This window comes from Meles meles, chromosome 2, assembly GCF_922984935.1.
Source record: "Meles meles chromosome 2, mMelMel3.1 paternal haplotype, whole genome shotgun sequence".
NCBI classification, from domain to species: domain Eukaryota; kingdom Metazoa; phylum Chordata; class Mammalia; order Carnivora; family Mustelidae; genus Meles; species Meles meles.
In genome coordinates, this window is record NC_060067.1 from 144,250,482 (window position 1) to 144,264,809 (window position 14,328).

Sequence of the window (14,328 nt, forward strand, 5' to 3'; positions counted from 1 at the left end):
ATTAATCTGGGTTATTCATTAATTTGAGTATAGGTGACACATAGTATTATTAGTTTTGGGTGTACAGCATAGTGATTTGACAGCTCTAGACCTTTTGCTGGCTCACCACAAGTTTAGCTATCAGCTGTCAGCATGCAATATTTTTATAATACCATGGAGTTATTAATTCTTATCAGCATGTATTTATGTAGCTGTTATATGATATTAAATGTTAATAATTTACATTTAGGAATGGATTATAGACAACATACAGTGATATCTTGAGAATTGTGAGATTTTTATAATAATACCCAAAAGTATAAATAAGATTTCTATTTTCATTTATTTTCTCATATTGTCTAATAATTTTTTAACTAGCGAAAAAGTTTTACTCCAGGTGATTAGATAGCAATTATTTTAAGTTAACAAATATGGGTTTATAGCTAATGTTTTGGAAAGCAAGAAGTCTAATGTAGTAGTAGTAGTAATAATAAATCTATGTCTCTGAGCATCTATAAAAATTGTACTCGTCTACTTTTATATGGACCTTCACGTTTAATTTGTTTTAATTTAAAAGAAAAAAATATTTTGTGTGACAAACTAGTTTGAGTTCAGGTCACAAAAATTTTTAGATGGTGAATTTTCTGTAGTTGAGGTAATTTGAACTGGTGTTCTATCTGACCTAAATCAGATAGTTTAAAGTGTTTGTGAAATATAAATGGCATACCTCCTGATTTTACGTGGCTCAGTGGGTTAAGCCGCTGCCTTTGGCTCGGGTCATGATCTCAGGGTCCTGGGATCGAGTCCCACATCGGGCTCTCTGCTCGGCAGGGAGCCTGCTTCCCTCTCTCTCTCTCTCTCTGTCTGCCTCTCTGCCTACTTGTGATCTCTCTCTCTCACTGTCAAATAAATAAATAAAATCTTTAAAAAAAAAAAAAAAATCAGTTTGTATACATTAATGAAAATAAATTGATGTTTCCTGTCCACTTGAAATTTAAGTCTCTCTGCTGTTACCTATTTGATCCATTTGGAATTTTGAGTTTTCTATGACCTATATGGTAAAAATGCCTACCTGTTGCAGTTTTAGTCAAAATGGATTTGAGAAAAAATACTGTAGTATTTTATTGTTAAAATAAAATGAAGAATTATATATACTGTATTCTCTTCTCTCTCTTTTTTTTTATTTTTCCCCTAGCAAGAAAAGTAACTTCCTTTAGTTTAACTAAGGTTAATTTTCATTTTCAGATTTTCCTTCAGGTTAAGTGATCTAAATGAAAACTCAAGACAGTTTAAGATCTTGCCTCCTCATAATGTGCTATATCAAATTTCTAAGTGGCTTGCTGGGAGTGCTATGCTGGATATAAGAGCTGAGAAGTGAGCATATGCTTCTGTTCCTTGACTATGGCGTCCTTTGAGGTGTCATCATTCCTTTTGATTTCCTACTGTCTGTCAGCAAAGGTCACAGCTGTGTTCTCCTCATCCCCTCAAAGTCCCTGTTACATCTCTCTGAAATATTTTTCTGATTCTTCCTATGGCATAGATATTTCAGGGGTATTTTAAAGGTCCATTTGACCATTGTATTTGTCTCCATCTACTATTCCTGCACATTACTAGGTTTAGGACAACTTCTTGAGACTTGATATCTATCTCTCTTTTCTGTGCCTGCAAAGTAAGGTATGGGATCCTTGGCACCAGGATCAAAAACCTTACCTTAGGGTTCTGCTTTTTTCTATTTTCTTCTTCCTGCTTCTGAGAAGGGTGGAGGATGTCACACATGTTGTTCTTTCAGGGATATACTTCATGAAATTGGATTGTTTTGTACTAGTTGTCAGTTTATTTTATTTTGCTGGAAGGAAAACAGTTAAAAGGTATTTCTATTATTTTTTACTTGTTTTTACCTCAGTGAGAGAAATATAAGATCTTTATTGTTTCAGTTGGGTTGAATTTTGAAAGAGTATAGTTTGGAGGCTTTTGAGTCATGCATTTCTAAATGTTTGTAAATTACTGAATCATAAAATAATACAGCTTAAAGAAATTTTGAAAGAGAGTATTTTAGACCTAGAGATGTCAGATGATCTATCCATGGACATAACCTGTTAATGTCAGAGTCAGTGTGAGAATATAGATCTCATGACTTCTTGTTCATTGCTCTTTCCTTAACAACACATTGTTTTATCTTCTTTTAGATCTAGCCAATTACTACTGTCAAATTTCTGAGTGATTTTATATATACTTTTCATTCTGTATATGTTCTATTAGTGTTTTTATTGATACTATTCATGAAGTAGAACCTTATACTACTCCAGAAGCCAATATTGCACTGTATGTTAAGAGTGAAATTTAGGGAAAAAAAAAACCCCAAACCTTATAATAACAAAATAGCGGTATGCAGCCATTTTAGTCCTGAGGACCACCTTGGGTTCCTAAACATGAAAGAAAGCAATACAAAATTAGGGATGAAAAGGAGAAATTAGAAGAAAAAGGATGATGCTGAAAAAAAGGAATTTTGGAGTAACACAGAGTAGTTGTCAGGGATGAATATACATGGACTTTCAGACTCTGAAAGGTATTACATTTAGAACATATGAATATTTTTGGTAGTAAAGGTAAGTACCCCAGCATTGTCTTTTGTTTTGAGTTTATAAAAGAAAAAAGGATCAGTTGAGGGATATTATGTAGGTATTATGTAGGATATTATGTAGGTAGAATGTAAGGGACTCCTTAGTTTTAATGACCATAGAGATTATATATTTCCACATATTTAAAAATTAATTTAAATATCAGTAGTTAAAAATAGATATACATGTGCTTAGCCATACCCACACACATACATACCTTGGCATTTCTCAACTCTAGCAACATTTCACATATACGTGCACATATGGGCGCATGCATGGACCTTTCTCAACTCTGGCTACTTTTCAAGTTATGTAGGCCCAGCCTGATGGATTAATGTTTACTTTATATATTTGTATGTGTTTTGAGTTGTATGTTTATATATTTATATATGTTTTGAGATGACAATTTAAAAAACTCATTTATAGGGCGCCTGGTTGGCTCAGTTGGTTAAGCGACTACCTTTGGCTCAGGTCATGATCCTAGAGTCCTGGGATCAGGTTTTGCATTGGGCTCCCAAATCCGTGGGGAGTTTGCTTCTCCCTCTGACCTTCTCCCATCCCATGCTCTCTCTCACTTTATGTCTCCCTCAAATGAATAAATAAAATCTTTGAAAAAAACTCATTTATACATACTTTATTGGTTTGTTTCCTGCCTACGCTTTTTAGTGGATAATTATTCATAAAAAATATAATTAATAGATTTATATCATCTTCTGCTAATTCATAGTCTAGTGAATTATAGTTTTCCAGCCCAGAAGTAGTCTAGCCAAATTCACTGATCTTTCCTCTTTCTCAATTAATCATCAATTTTTATGGTAGAATGTGTGCTATTTATTGTGTAGCAAACCATCTAATTCTGTCTTCCTCTCATTTGGGGAAGTGATGCATCTCTTTTCTTAAACAAAAACCTCTCTCCTTGGTCTGTGCTGGCTTCCTTTCCAACTCCCAATATTTTAGTTGAATTAGTAGTATGTAATGGTATAGGACAAAAACGGCAATATGTATATATAGATAGGGGTTTTGGTTTATATAGAATCAAATTGTTGCTAACTTGTTTAATTTTGAACGTCAGCCATTCATGTGTTCATTGGGCTGCCTTGAGTAGGCAGCATATTTAACCAAACTTTTCCTTTAGGAGGTAAGATGTGGAATTGATATGGATGATGTTTTTCATAATTGTTTTAAAAAATAATCTGTTATTTTTTTCAGCTATTTTCTGCTTTTTTTTTTCTTCAGGAGTGGCAGAATTCTATCCAGAAGAATGCAGGCCTTGCTTTTATTGAACTTGTCAACGAAGGAAGGTAACCTATTTTTATATCCATTTATGTTTTACTTGTAAATCTTGCCGTATTTTTGCCATTGTAACTGACCTTTTGGGATACTGTATTGTTTTTGCAGTCAGCAATGTAATGGGGCTTAATTTTTACAAATGTGTCAATATTTAATTATGGTTTTCTTCATGGTTACATGCTTGATGATAAAGTTCTGATCTTTATTTTTTGGTAGGTAAGGCTGAATTTGGCAAAAGAATAGTAATGATTTTGTTAGCAGGTATAAAGAAAGTGAATACTTATTTGGAGTTCCTACAAATTTAATTATATTTGTAGAGCCCAGTAATTAGATTTAGATGTCTATATTATCTCTCTTATGTCATAGCCTGATCATAAAAGAATGGGAGAGCAAGTTTTGTTCTGTGTTGCAAAGTAATGAAAAAGAGAGAGAGGTGAGAAAGTTGTTAAGGTTTCCATTTAAAGATAGAAGAATTCAAGGAAAAGAAATTCAGTAGCAAGAAAGAAAGAAATTCAGTAGCAAGCAAGAAAGAAATTCAGTAGCAAGAAAGAAAGAGATGAAAAGAAAGCTACAAGGAAGAACATAGATTGAAGAGAGTGAGAGAATTAAAAGGTAAAAGTAAATTGAGGAAATGGTGAGTGGAGTACTTTGAGTCTGTTTTATGGGAGCTAATTTTTGATTAATTGGACTGAAGACCCAGGGTATGGATTAAAAGGTTTGTATAGCTGCCATTTGAATTTGTATTTTAGGCAAAATTGTTGTTTAGAAATGTTTCTTTATCGTGTTCTGGCTGGTGTTGAGACTGATGCCATCACTTTGGGAATGATTTGAAGTAGTAACTAGGAATCCAGCATCTGTCTCATTAATGTTACAGAAGAGAGCAAAAAGAGTAGGGATAACTTCACTTGACATTAAATACTTCTAAAATTCTTCTACTGGGCAAATGCTCACATACATGCTCACATGCTAGTATTGGAAACTAATTAATAAACCTGCAATTATAATGCCTTTTGCTAAATTCTGTTGTAGAAGTATGTAAATACATGTTAAAAGAAATACTTGACAGTTTAGTATGGAAGAATTGGGTAAAACTTCCCCAGGGTTCATGATTCTTGAGAGATATTTTCTTTTTAAATTTTCTTCTTTTTAAAATTTTTTTCCCAGTTTTATTGAGAAATAACTGACATCTATCACTGTATAAGTTTAAGATATACAGGAGGGTGGTTTGATTTACATTTATCATGACATTATCACAGTGGGTTCAGCTAACTTCTGTTATCTCATGTAGATACAATATAAATAAAAGAATGAAGGAAAGGAAAAAGAAATTCTCCTTGTGATGAGAACTTTTAGGATATACTCTCTTTACAACTTTCCCGTATATTGTATAGCAGTGTTAGCTGTAGTCATCATGTTGTACATTATATTCTTGGTAATTATTTGTCTTGTGACTGGAAGTTTGTACCTTTTGACCACCTTCCTTCAAGTCCGCCTTTCTTTTTCTTCTGCCTCTGCTAACTATATGTCTGGTGTCTTTTTCTGGGAGTTGGGTTATTTGTTTGTTTCTTAGATTCTACATGTAAGTGAGATTATGTTGTATTTGTCTTTCTCTGTCTGACTTACTTCACCTAGCGAAATGCCTTCCAGTTCCAGCCATGTTGTTGCAAATGGTAGGATTTCCTCACTTTTGGGGCTCCTGGGTGGGTCCGTTGTTAAGCATTTCCCTACAGCTTAGGTCATGATCCTAGGGTCCTGGGTTTGAGCCCTCCATTAGGCTCCCTGCTCAGTGAGGAGCCTGCTTCTCCCTCTCCCAGAACCTCTACTTGTATTCCATCTTTTGCCATCTTTCTATCAAATAAATAAATGAAATCTTTAAAAAAATTTTTCCTCAATTTAAATGACTGAATAATATTCCATTATATTTATTTACATCTCTGTCTCTTCCACTGCTTCTTTGTCCATATATCAGTGGACACTTAATTTGTTTCCATGTCTTGTTTATTGTAAATAATGCTGCTATGAAAATGGATGTGTAGATAATCTTTCTGAGTGTTTTCATTTTCTTTGGGTGTATTTCTGAAAGTGGAATTGCTGGGTCAGATGGTAGTCCTCTTTATAATTGTTCAGTGAACCTCCATACTGTTTTCCATAGTGTTCCCCTTTCTCCACATCTGTGACAAGGTTTGTTATCTCTCATCTTTTTGATGATGACCATTCTAGTAGGTGTGAGGTGATAGTTCATTGTTGTTTTACTTTGCATTTCCCTAATGACTGGTGATGTTGATCATCTTTTAATGTATCTGTGGCCTTTCATATATCTACTTTTGGAAAAACAAACCAAACAAAAAAAATCTATTCAGGTTGTTTGCCTGTTTTTAAGTTGGAGTGTGTGTGTGTGTGTGTGTGTGTGTGTGTGTGTGTGTGTGTTTTGCTTTTGAGTTGTAAGAGTTCTCTATATATTTTGGATATTAATCTCTTATCAGATATATTGGCTTGAAAATACTCCATTTCACAGGTTGTCAGTTCATTGATGGTTTCTTTTGCTGAAGGGAAACTTTTTAGATGCATGTAGTCACACTCTTTATTTTTTATTTTGTTGCTTGTGCTTGAGGTGTTATATTAAAAAAAAAAGTCATTTCCAGGGAACATGTCCAGGAATTTTATTCCTAAGTTTTCTTCTAGAGTTTTATGGTTTCAGATTTTACATTTAATTCTTTAGTCCATTTCAAGTTAATTTTTATGAGTGGCATAAGATGGAGGTTCAGTTTCATTCTTTTACCTGTAAATGTCCAATTATCCCAGCACCATTTATTGAAGAGACTTGTCTTTTCTCCATCGAGTAATCTTGGCTCCCTTGTCAAATATCAGTTGACCATAAAATGCTTTGGTTTATTTCTCAACTCCTGATTCTGTTTGTTTATTTGCTTTTATGCTAGTACCAAACTGTTTTGATTACTGTAGTTTTTCATATAGCTTGAAATTGGGAAGTGCGGCGCATCCTGCTTTGTTCTTCTTTCTCAAGATTTCTCTGTTCAGGATCCTTTGTTGTTTCATATAAATTTTAGGAGTTTTTTTTTAAATTTTAGTAAAACGTGCTACTGGAATTTTGATAGGGATTGCTGGATTTTGGTAGTAATGACATTTTAACAATATTAATTCTTTCAGTCCATGAATACAAGATACCTTTCTATTTGTGTTTTCTTTGATTACTTTCATCAGTGTTTTGTGGTTTCTAGGGTAGAGCTCTTTTACCTTCTTGATTAAATTTACTCCTAAGTATTGTATTATTTTTGATGATGTTGTAAAAGGGCTCATTTTCTTTTTTTCTTTCACCAGAAAATTCATTGTTACTATACTGAACTTCTGTTGGTTTTGTTTGTCAATTTTGTATGTTGTAACTTTACTACATGCATTGATTAAGTCTAACATTTATTTGGTTGAGTGTTTATGATTTCCTATATATAAAATCATGTCATCTGCAAATAGAGACAATTTTACTTTTTCCTTTCCAATTCTGATACCTGTAGTATTTTTTTTTTCTTGCCTAATTGCTTTAGCTAGAAATTTTAATTCTGTGTTTAATAGGAACAGTCGAGTGGGTACCCTTGTGTTGTTCTTAGAGGAAAAGTTTTCAGCCTTCACTGTTGTGTCTGATAACTGTGGGTTTGTGATATAAGGCCTTTGTTATGTTGAGATCTCTTCCTCCTGTGCCTAATTTGGTAAGAATTTTTATTATCACAAATGGATGTTGAATTTTGTCAGACGCCTTTTATGCAACTATTGAGATGATCATACAATTTTTTTCTTTTGTTCTGTTAATGTGATGTGTCACATTGATTGAGTTGCATATGTCAAACCATTATTGCATCCTGGGATAAATCCTATTTGATCATGGTGAATGGTCCTTTAGTGTGCTGCTGAATTCAGTTTCTTGTTATTTTATTGAGAACTTTTGCATCTATATTCATTTCTCTTTTTTACCTTGGTTAGTCTACCTGTATGTTTGCCAATTTTATCTTTTCAAAGAACCAACTCTTGGTTTGGTTAATCTTTTCTATTATTTCTTTATTCCCTGTTTCTGTTGATTTCTGCTCTAATTTTTATTATTTCCTTTTTTCTGCCAACCTTGTGCTTGGTTTGTTCTTTTTCTAGTTCATTAAGGTGTTGCGTTAGGTTGTTTATTTGAGATCTTTCTTGCTGCTGCTTCTTTTTTTTTTTTAAAAGATTTTATTTATTTATTTGACAGAGATCACAAGTAGGCAGAGAATCAGGCAGAGAGGGATGAGGAAGCAGACTCCCTGCTGAGCGGAGAGCCTGATGCGGGGCTCAATCCCAGGACCCTGAGATCATGACTTGAGCCAAAGGCAGAGGCTTTAACCCACTGAGCCACCCGGGCACCCTCTTTCTTGTTTCCTAATGTAGGCATTTGTTGCTATGAACTTACCTCATGGAACTGCTTTTGCTGTATATCTATCATAAGTTCTGATGTGTTTCCATTTTCATTTGTCTCAAACTTTTTAAAATTTCTCCTTTAATTTATTCATTGATCCGTTGGTTGTTCAGAAAAGTGGAGTTTAATTTCCATGTGTTTGTGAATTTTTCAGTTTTCCTTTTTTTACTAGGATTTCTAGTTCTGTGCTCCTGTGGTCAGAGAAGATAAATTGGTATGATTTAAGTCTTCTTGGATTTGCTAAGGCCATCTTATAGTCTAGCGTATGGTCTATCTTTGAAGATGTTGCACATGTGTATTCTATTGTCAGAATGCTCTTTATATGTTTGCTAGGTCCTTTCAGTCTGTAGTGTTCAGATTAGCTGTTTCCTTAACGATTCTCTGTCTAGATCATTTATCTTCTGTTGAGAGTGGGATATTAATGTCCCCAGCTATTATTGTATTACTATATATTTATCCTTTTTATCTGTGGTATTTTTTGCTTCATATATTTAGGTGTTCTGATGTTGGGTCTATAGATATTTATAATTGTGTCAGTTTCTTGATTGATTGACTCCTTTATCACTGTGTAATGATTTTTGTCTCCTTTTACTATTTTTAAAGTCTATCTTGTCTGATATAACTACCCTGCTTTGATTTTATTTTCTATTTTAATTTGATTTAATTTAATTTTATTGATTTCCATTTGCATGAAGTGATTATTTTTATCCTTTCACACTCTGTGTATGTGTTTATAGGCTAAAGCAAGTGTCTGTTAGGTTTCTTATCCTTGGATTGTTTTTGTTTAATCCATTCAATCATGCTATGTCTTTTTTTTTTTTTTTTTTTTTTTTTTAAAGATTTTTATTTATTTATTTGTCAGAGAGAGAGAGAGAGAGCAAGAGCGAGCACAGGCAGACAGAGAGGCAGGCAGAGACAGAGAGAGAAGCAGGCTCTCTGCGGAGCACGGAGCCCGATGTGGGACTTGATCCCAGGACGCTGGGATCATGACCTGAGCCGAAGGCAGCCGCCTAACCAACTGAGCCACCCAGGCGTCCCTATCTTGCTATGTCTTTTGATTAGAGAATTAAATCTGTTTCTATTTAGGGTACTTACTGATGGGTAAGGCCTTACTGTTGTCATTTTGATATTTGTCTTTTGGTGGTTTGGTAGGTCTGTTGCTCCTTGTTTCTTAAACTGATACCTTTTTTGTGTGTGTTGATGTCTTTTGGTACCTGTATGCTTTGATTTCTTTATCATGTTCTTTTCTGTAATTGCTATAGGTTTTTTTCTTTGTGGTTATCATGAGGGTTACATAAAATATCTTAAAATTATATTCCTCTATTTTAAACATAACTTTAGTAGCATTTAAAAATTTTATATTTTTAATTTCTTCTCCCAATCACATTTCAAATTTATTGCTATTCAGTTTGTATATTTTAATTTTGTGTAACGAATAACAGATTATTGTAGTTATGATTATTTTACTATGTTTACTTTTTAAACCTTTAAATGAGAGTTGTATGTGAATTATGCATTATCTTTACCAAATTACAGAATCTGACTTTGACTGTAGATTTACCGTCACCAGTCAGTTTTACACTATGCTACATTTAATTTGTGTCTTTTTTTTTTTTTTTTGGTAGTTTAAGAACTCCCCTTAGCATTTCTTATAAGGCATGTCTAGTGGTAATGGATTCCCTGTATTTCTTTTATATGTCTTTATCTGTCCTTCTTAAGGATAGCTTCATTTGCTGTAGTATTCTTAGTTAAGAGATTTTCCTTTCAATATTTTGAATATATCATATCATCCTCTCCTGGACTGAAGTGTTTCTGTTGAGAAAGCCACCAGTATTTTTATGGGCATTCCCTTGTATGTAACTTCTCTCTTTCTGTTGTTGCTTTTAAGTTTTTGGGTTTTTTTTTTTTGCCTTTCTTTTTGACAATTTAATTATAATTTATCTCATACTTTCAGGTTCCACTTACTTGGAGTTCTTTGAGCATCATGGATCTGGATGTCCATTTCTCTTCCCAGATTTAGGGAGTTTTTTGTCATTATTACTTTAAATATATTTTCTGTTCTTTTCCCTTTTTCTTCTCCTTCTGGAATTCCATAATGCAAATGTTTCTTTTCATTGTGTCTTATAAGTCTCATATGTTTTCTTCAGTTTTTCTCATTCTTTTTGTTTGTTTCTCTGGATAATTTCTAATGTCCTATCCCCCATTTCACTGATTCTTTCTGCTGTGTAGCTGAATCTCTTTTTGAAACCATAATGAATCTTTCAGCTTAGTTACTCAGTTTTCATCATTAAGATTTTTTTCATTTTTTTAATGTTCTCTATTGCTTTGTTGATCTTGTTTTGTTCATGCATTGTTTCCCTAATTTGGTTCATCTGTCGGTATGTGTGTTTTTGTAATTCATTAAATTTTAAGTTGTTACTCTGAATACCTTGTCTTACTATTCATAGATCTCCATTTCTTTAGAATCAGTTATTAAGCTTTATTAATTTCCTTGGGGGTGTCATATTTATCTGCTTTTTTGTGATCTTAGATTTCCTTACATTGGTATTGTTGAGTGGTTGGGTTCTTCTTTCAGACTTTGCAGGTTTGCTTTGGCTGAGACGTTATCTTCACCAGTTACCTCAGTTTGGTTTCTAGGTGTGTCTGATCATAATATTCTTGGCCAAGTGTGGCCTGCTATTATCATCTATTTTTGGATGAGGCAGCTGTTTGGAGTGTGGCTCTGTTTGAGAACAGTTGGATAGGACTTCTGGCTTGATACCCTACCAGAGTGAGTCTATACAATGGGCTCTGTGATTACTTGAATTTTGTGGTTAGGTTTACTAGATGCTTAGGACTGAGTACCGTGGTCACTGATAGATGCAACTATGAATTATTTCTGCCCTCACAGGGCAATAGACTGGGACCCAGGGCTGTGACTCTTTGTTTGGGGACCCAAATCAGGCAAGAGTATGCACCTAATTCTCTGCTTGGGTGAGGCCACACATTTTATTCTGCAGACAGGCAAAGCCATGCTTTGTGCTGTCTGTTCAAGTGTGCATATAAGTGGAGTTGTTGGATGGACTCTGTAGTTTCCCATGTACTATGGTTAGTTTCCCTAATCAGGCAGGCAGGAGACTGTGTTCATTATTGAGTTGGGCTACAAGTTAGTTCCCTTGCCTGGGTCAGTGGTTCAAGTAGCTCTGAAGTTGGAAAAGTTCCTTGTTTATTGTCTTAAGTCATGTTGATCCACTACCCACATGCACTGGCTTTGCATTGCCAGCTGTGGGCTCTTGTCCTTCTCTTGGCTTGAGTGCCATGGGACTGCACAGCTTTCAGGTTGTTCTTGCCAGCCCTTCTGGTGAAATGGGGCTGGGAGAAAATAGCTGGTATGTGGAGTAATGTCTCAGCTCCCTCACCTGGGTGGAAATGTAAGGGGTTGCTTCATGTAGTTCTCAATTTCCCAAACAAGGTAGGACTTGGAGTTGTCCTTGGCTATGAATGAATCCCCATGCCCATTCATAGCAAAAGAATCCTCCATACTTGGTACTGGCTTTTCTTTGGGGACAGTTAGTTTTGCCTGCCTACCTCTCTGCTTAAGCATTCCTGGGCTACCTAGCTTCCTGGTCTTCCCACCAGGTGTGGCCAGGAAATACTCTTTACAGTATGTGGGTGGTGACTCAGCTCCTTGCCCTGGTGAGGGCAAACCAGTCTCTGGTGCTGGTAAACCTCATTGTTTGAGGATTGGAGTCGAGTGATATGCATCCTGCCAAATTGACTGCTTAGGGAATGCCATTGACTTGGTTCTGCAGATGAGCAAAGCTGCTGGTTGGGAGTATTATTTGGGCTCTACAGGTGTGTAACTCCATTGACCAATATCTTTGTGTTGGTTGTTTCAAGCACTTCCCCACTCCTTGTCACACTCAGATTCCCAGTGGTTGAGTCCTGCAGATTCTCCTGCAGTCCTCATTGGGTATGATTAGAGTAGTGGCTCCCACAAGGCCAGCTGGGGGGCTGGTTGTCCAGGGCTAGGTTCTCTCTTCACAGTGACAGAGGAATTAGCAGTTCTGAGGAACCACAGAGTGCTGTGCTTAGGGGAGGGGTAATATAGTCAACATTTAGCTGCTTCTCTTAACCTCCTAATGCAGTTTGTTTAGTTCTCTGTAGTGCAGTGGATACTCTAGCCTCATCTTTTGTTCTAGAATTCCCTTAGTCGTTTCTTGTTCCTGAGTAATTGTTAGTTGTTTTTCTTGTGAGGGGAAGTGAGGTCACAAATGATGTATGTTGCCATCTTGGTGATGTATTTTCAAAGATGAGTAGGGCTAGTCTTATAGACATAAAAGTGAAGATTATGCATAAATTGGAGGCTGTGTGTGAGAAAAGCATTCCAAATAGAGGAAATAGAATATCTGAAGACACTATGATATGGCATAATATTCAAGTGTGTGTGTTCGTGTACTTGAATTACTGGATAAGAATTGGACATCTGGATCATAAAAGGCCTATTGTAACAAATTTGGACTTTTATCTAAAGGCAGTGGAAAGCTTGGAGTATTTTAAGCAAAGGAATATGATATTTGTGTTTTGAAAAGATAACTGACAGAAATATTTAGGGTGGGTTATTGGAGAGGAGACCTGAATGAAATCAGGCAGCACAGTAGTAAGGTTATTGCTGTGATTAATATGAGGAAGAGAGATAAGTTGCAGTTATGAGTATGGCAAATGATAGAAAATCAAGAAATATTTCTCACTGAGTGAATGACTAATAATATAGCTATTGAAATTTCAAAGTGTTAATCTTCAAAAAACTAAGTTACTCTTTGGCTGAGTTTCAACACTGAGGTATTGAGTTTATATATAGAAGAAGAGGTAGTTAGAGCCCTTGATCAAATATGTATTTGTTTTACTTAATGCAAAACACGAACAGATTCTCTATCATTTATAGGGTTTATTTGTTTAAAGAATATTCTCGCCCTTTTTAAAATAGAAAACTTGTTATAAAAGCCAATTTTTATTAGTATAGGGTTTACTCAGTATAACCATCCATGATTACACAAGTTACTGTTACATTTAATAGATAAGGCTTCATAGCTTTTTGATTAATAGCATCAGCTTTAAAGTTTGCTTTGGGTTCCAGTTTCAGCTTCTGTATTTGGAAAGTACTTTTGCTTCTGTTAGCCTATGTTTTCTCATCTATTCATTCAGCCAATATTTATTATTCACTACGTATCATGAATTGCCCTTGTTGCTGGGGATAGAGCAATAAACAGGTACATATATATTTATTTGTAGATGTTGCCTTAAACAGTCATTGGTTGGCCATGAACAATAAAATAAGTACTGGATTATGTGACATGTGAATGGTGATATGTACTGTGGAAGAAGATAATGTGCAGCAGGTTGAGGAAAATGGAGACCTTTGAAGGAAGTAGAAAGTGTTGGCATATTTGCAGTTTAAAAAGAATAGTCACATTAGAGCACATTGATTAAAAAGTGATATTTAAGCCAGGAACTGAAGAACCTGAGGGAGTTAACCATAGGGGTTGATCATTCCAGTCCTGGGGAACAACAGTTATACAAATGAAAGCTTCCCTGCCATATTTGAGGAATGAGGACAATGTAGCAAAAACAAAATGATCAAAGTGACGAGAGAAGTAAGATGAGAATAGAGAGATAACATAGGGATAAGATTTTGTATAGAGATTTTGCAATTTATTCTGTAGGAAATGACAGTCATTGCAGTATCATTGCCAGTAGAGGAGGGAGACAGTATGTTTTATGTATTAATAAGATCACTCTTGGCTGATACATGTAGAAATTTAAGGACAGAAATAAGACATCAGTTAGGAAGCTATTGTAATCCTCATCGAGCATAATGGTGATTTGGACTAGGATAGTAATAGTTGAGGAGATAGAAGTAGTAGGATTCTGAATATGTTTCAAAGCTAGAGTCTATAGTATATACTAGCACATTTGATGTGGGTTGTCAGAGAAAGCTGGAAGTCTAGTATT

At 35.0% G+C, this 14,328-nt stretch overlaps 1 protein-coding gene across 7 annotated transcripts in view; it reads left to right on the forward strand.

The window, feature by feature from the left end:
• LRBA (LPS responsive beige-like anchor protein) overlaps window positions 1-14,328 on the forward strand; it is a 759,801-nt gene that overhangs the window by 279,738 nt on the left and 465,735 nt on the right. For all 7 annotated transcript variants that reach the window (XM_045989499.1, XM_045989508.1, XM_045989525.1 and 4 more), the window contains exon 35: window positions 3,834-3,898. In XM_045989499.1, the coding sequence (XP_045845455.1) occupies window positions 3,834-3,898 (65 nt within the window). The remainder of the gene's footprint in view (window positions 1-3,833; window positions 3,899-14,328) is intronic.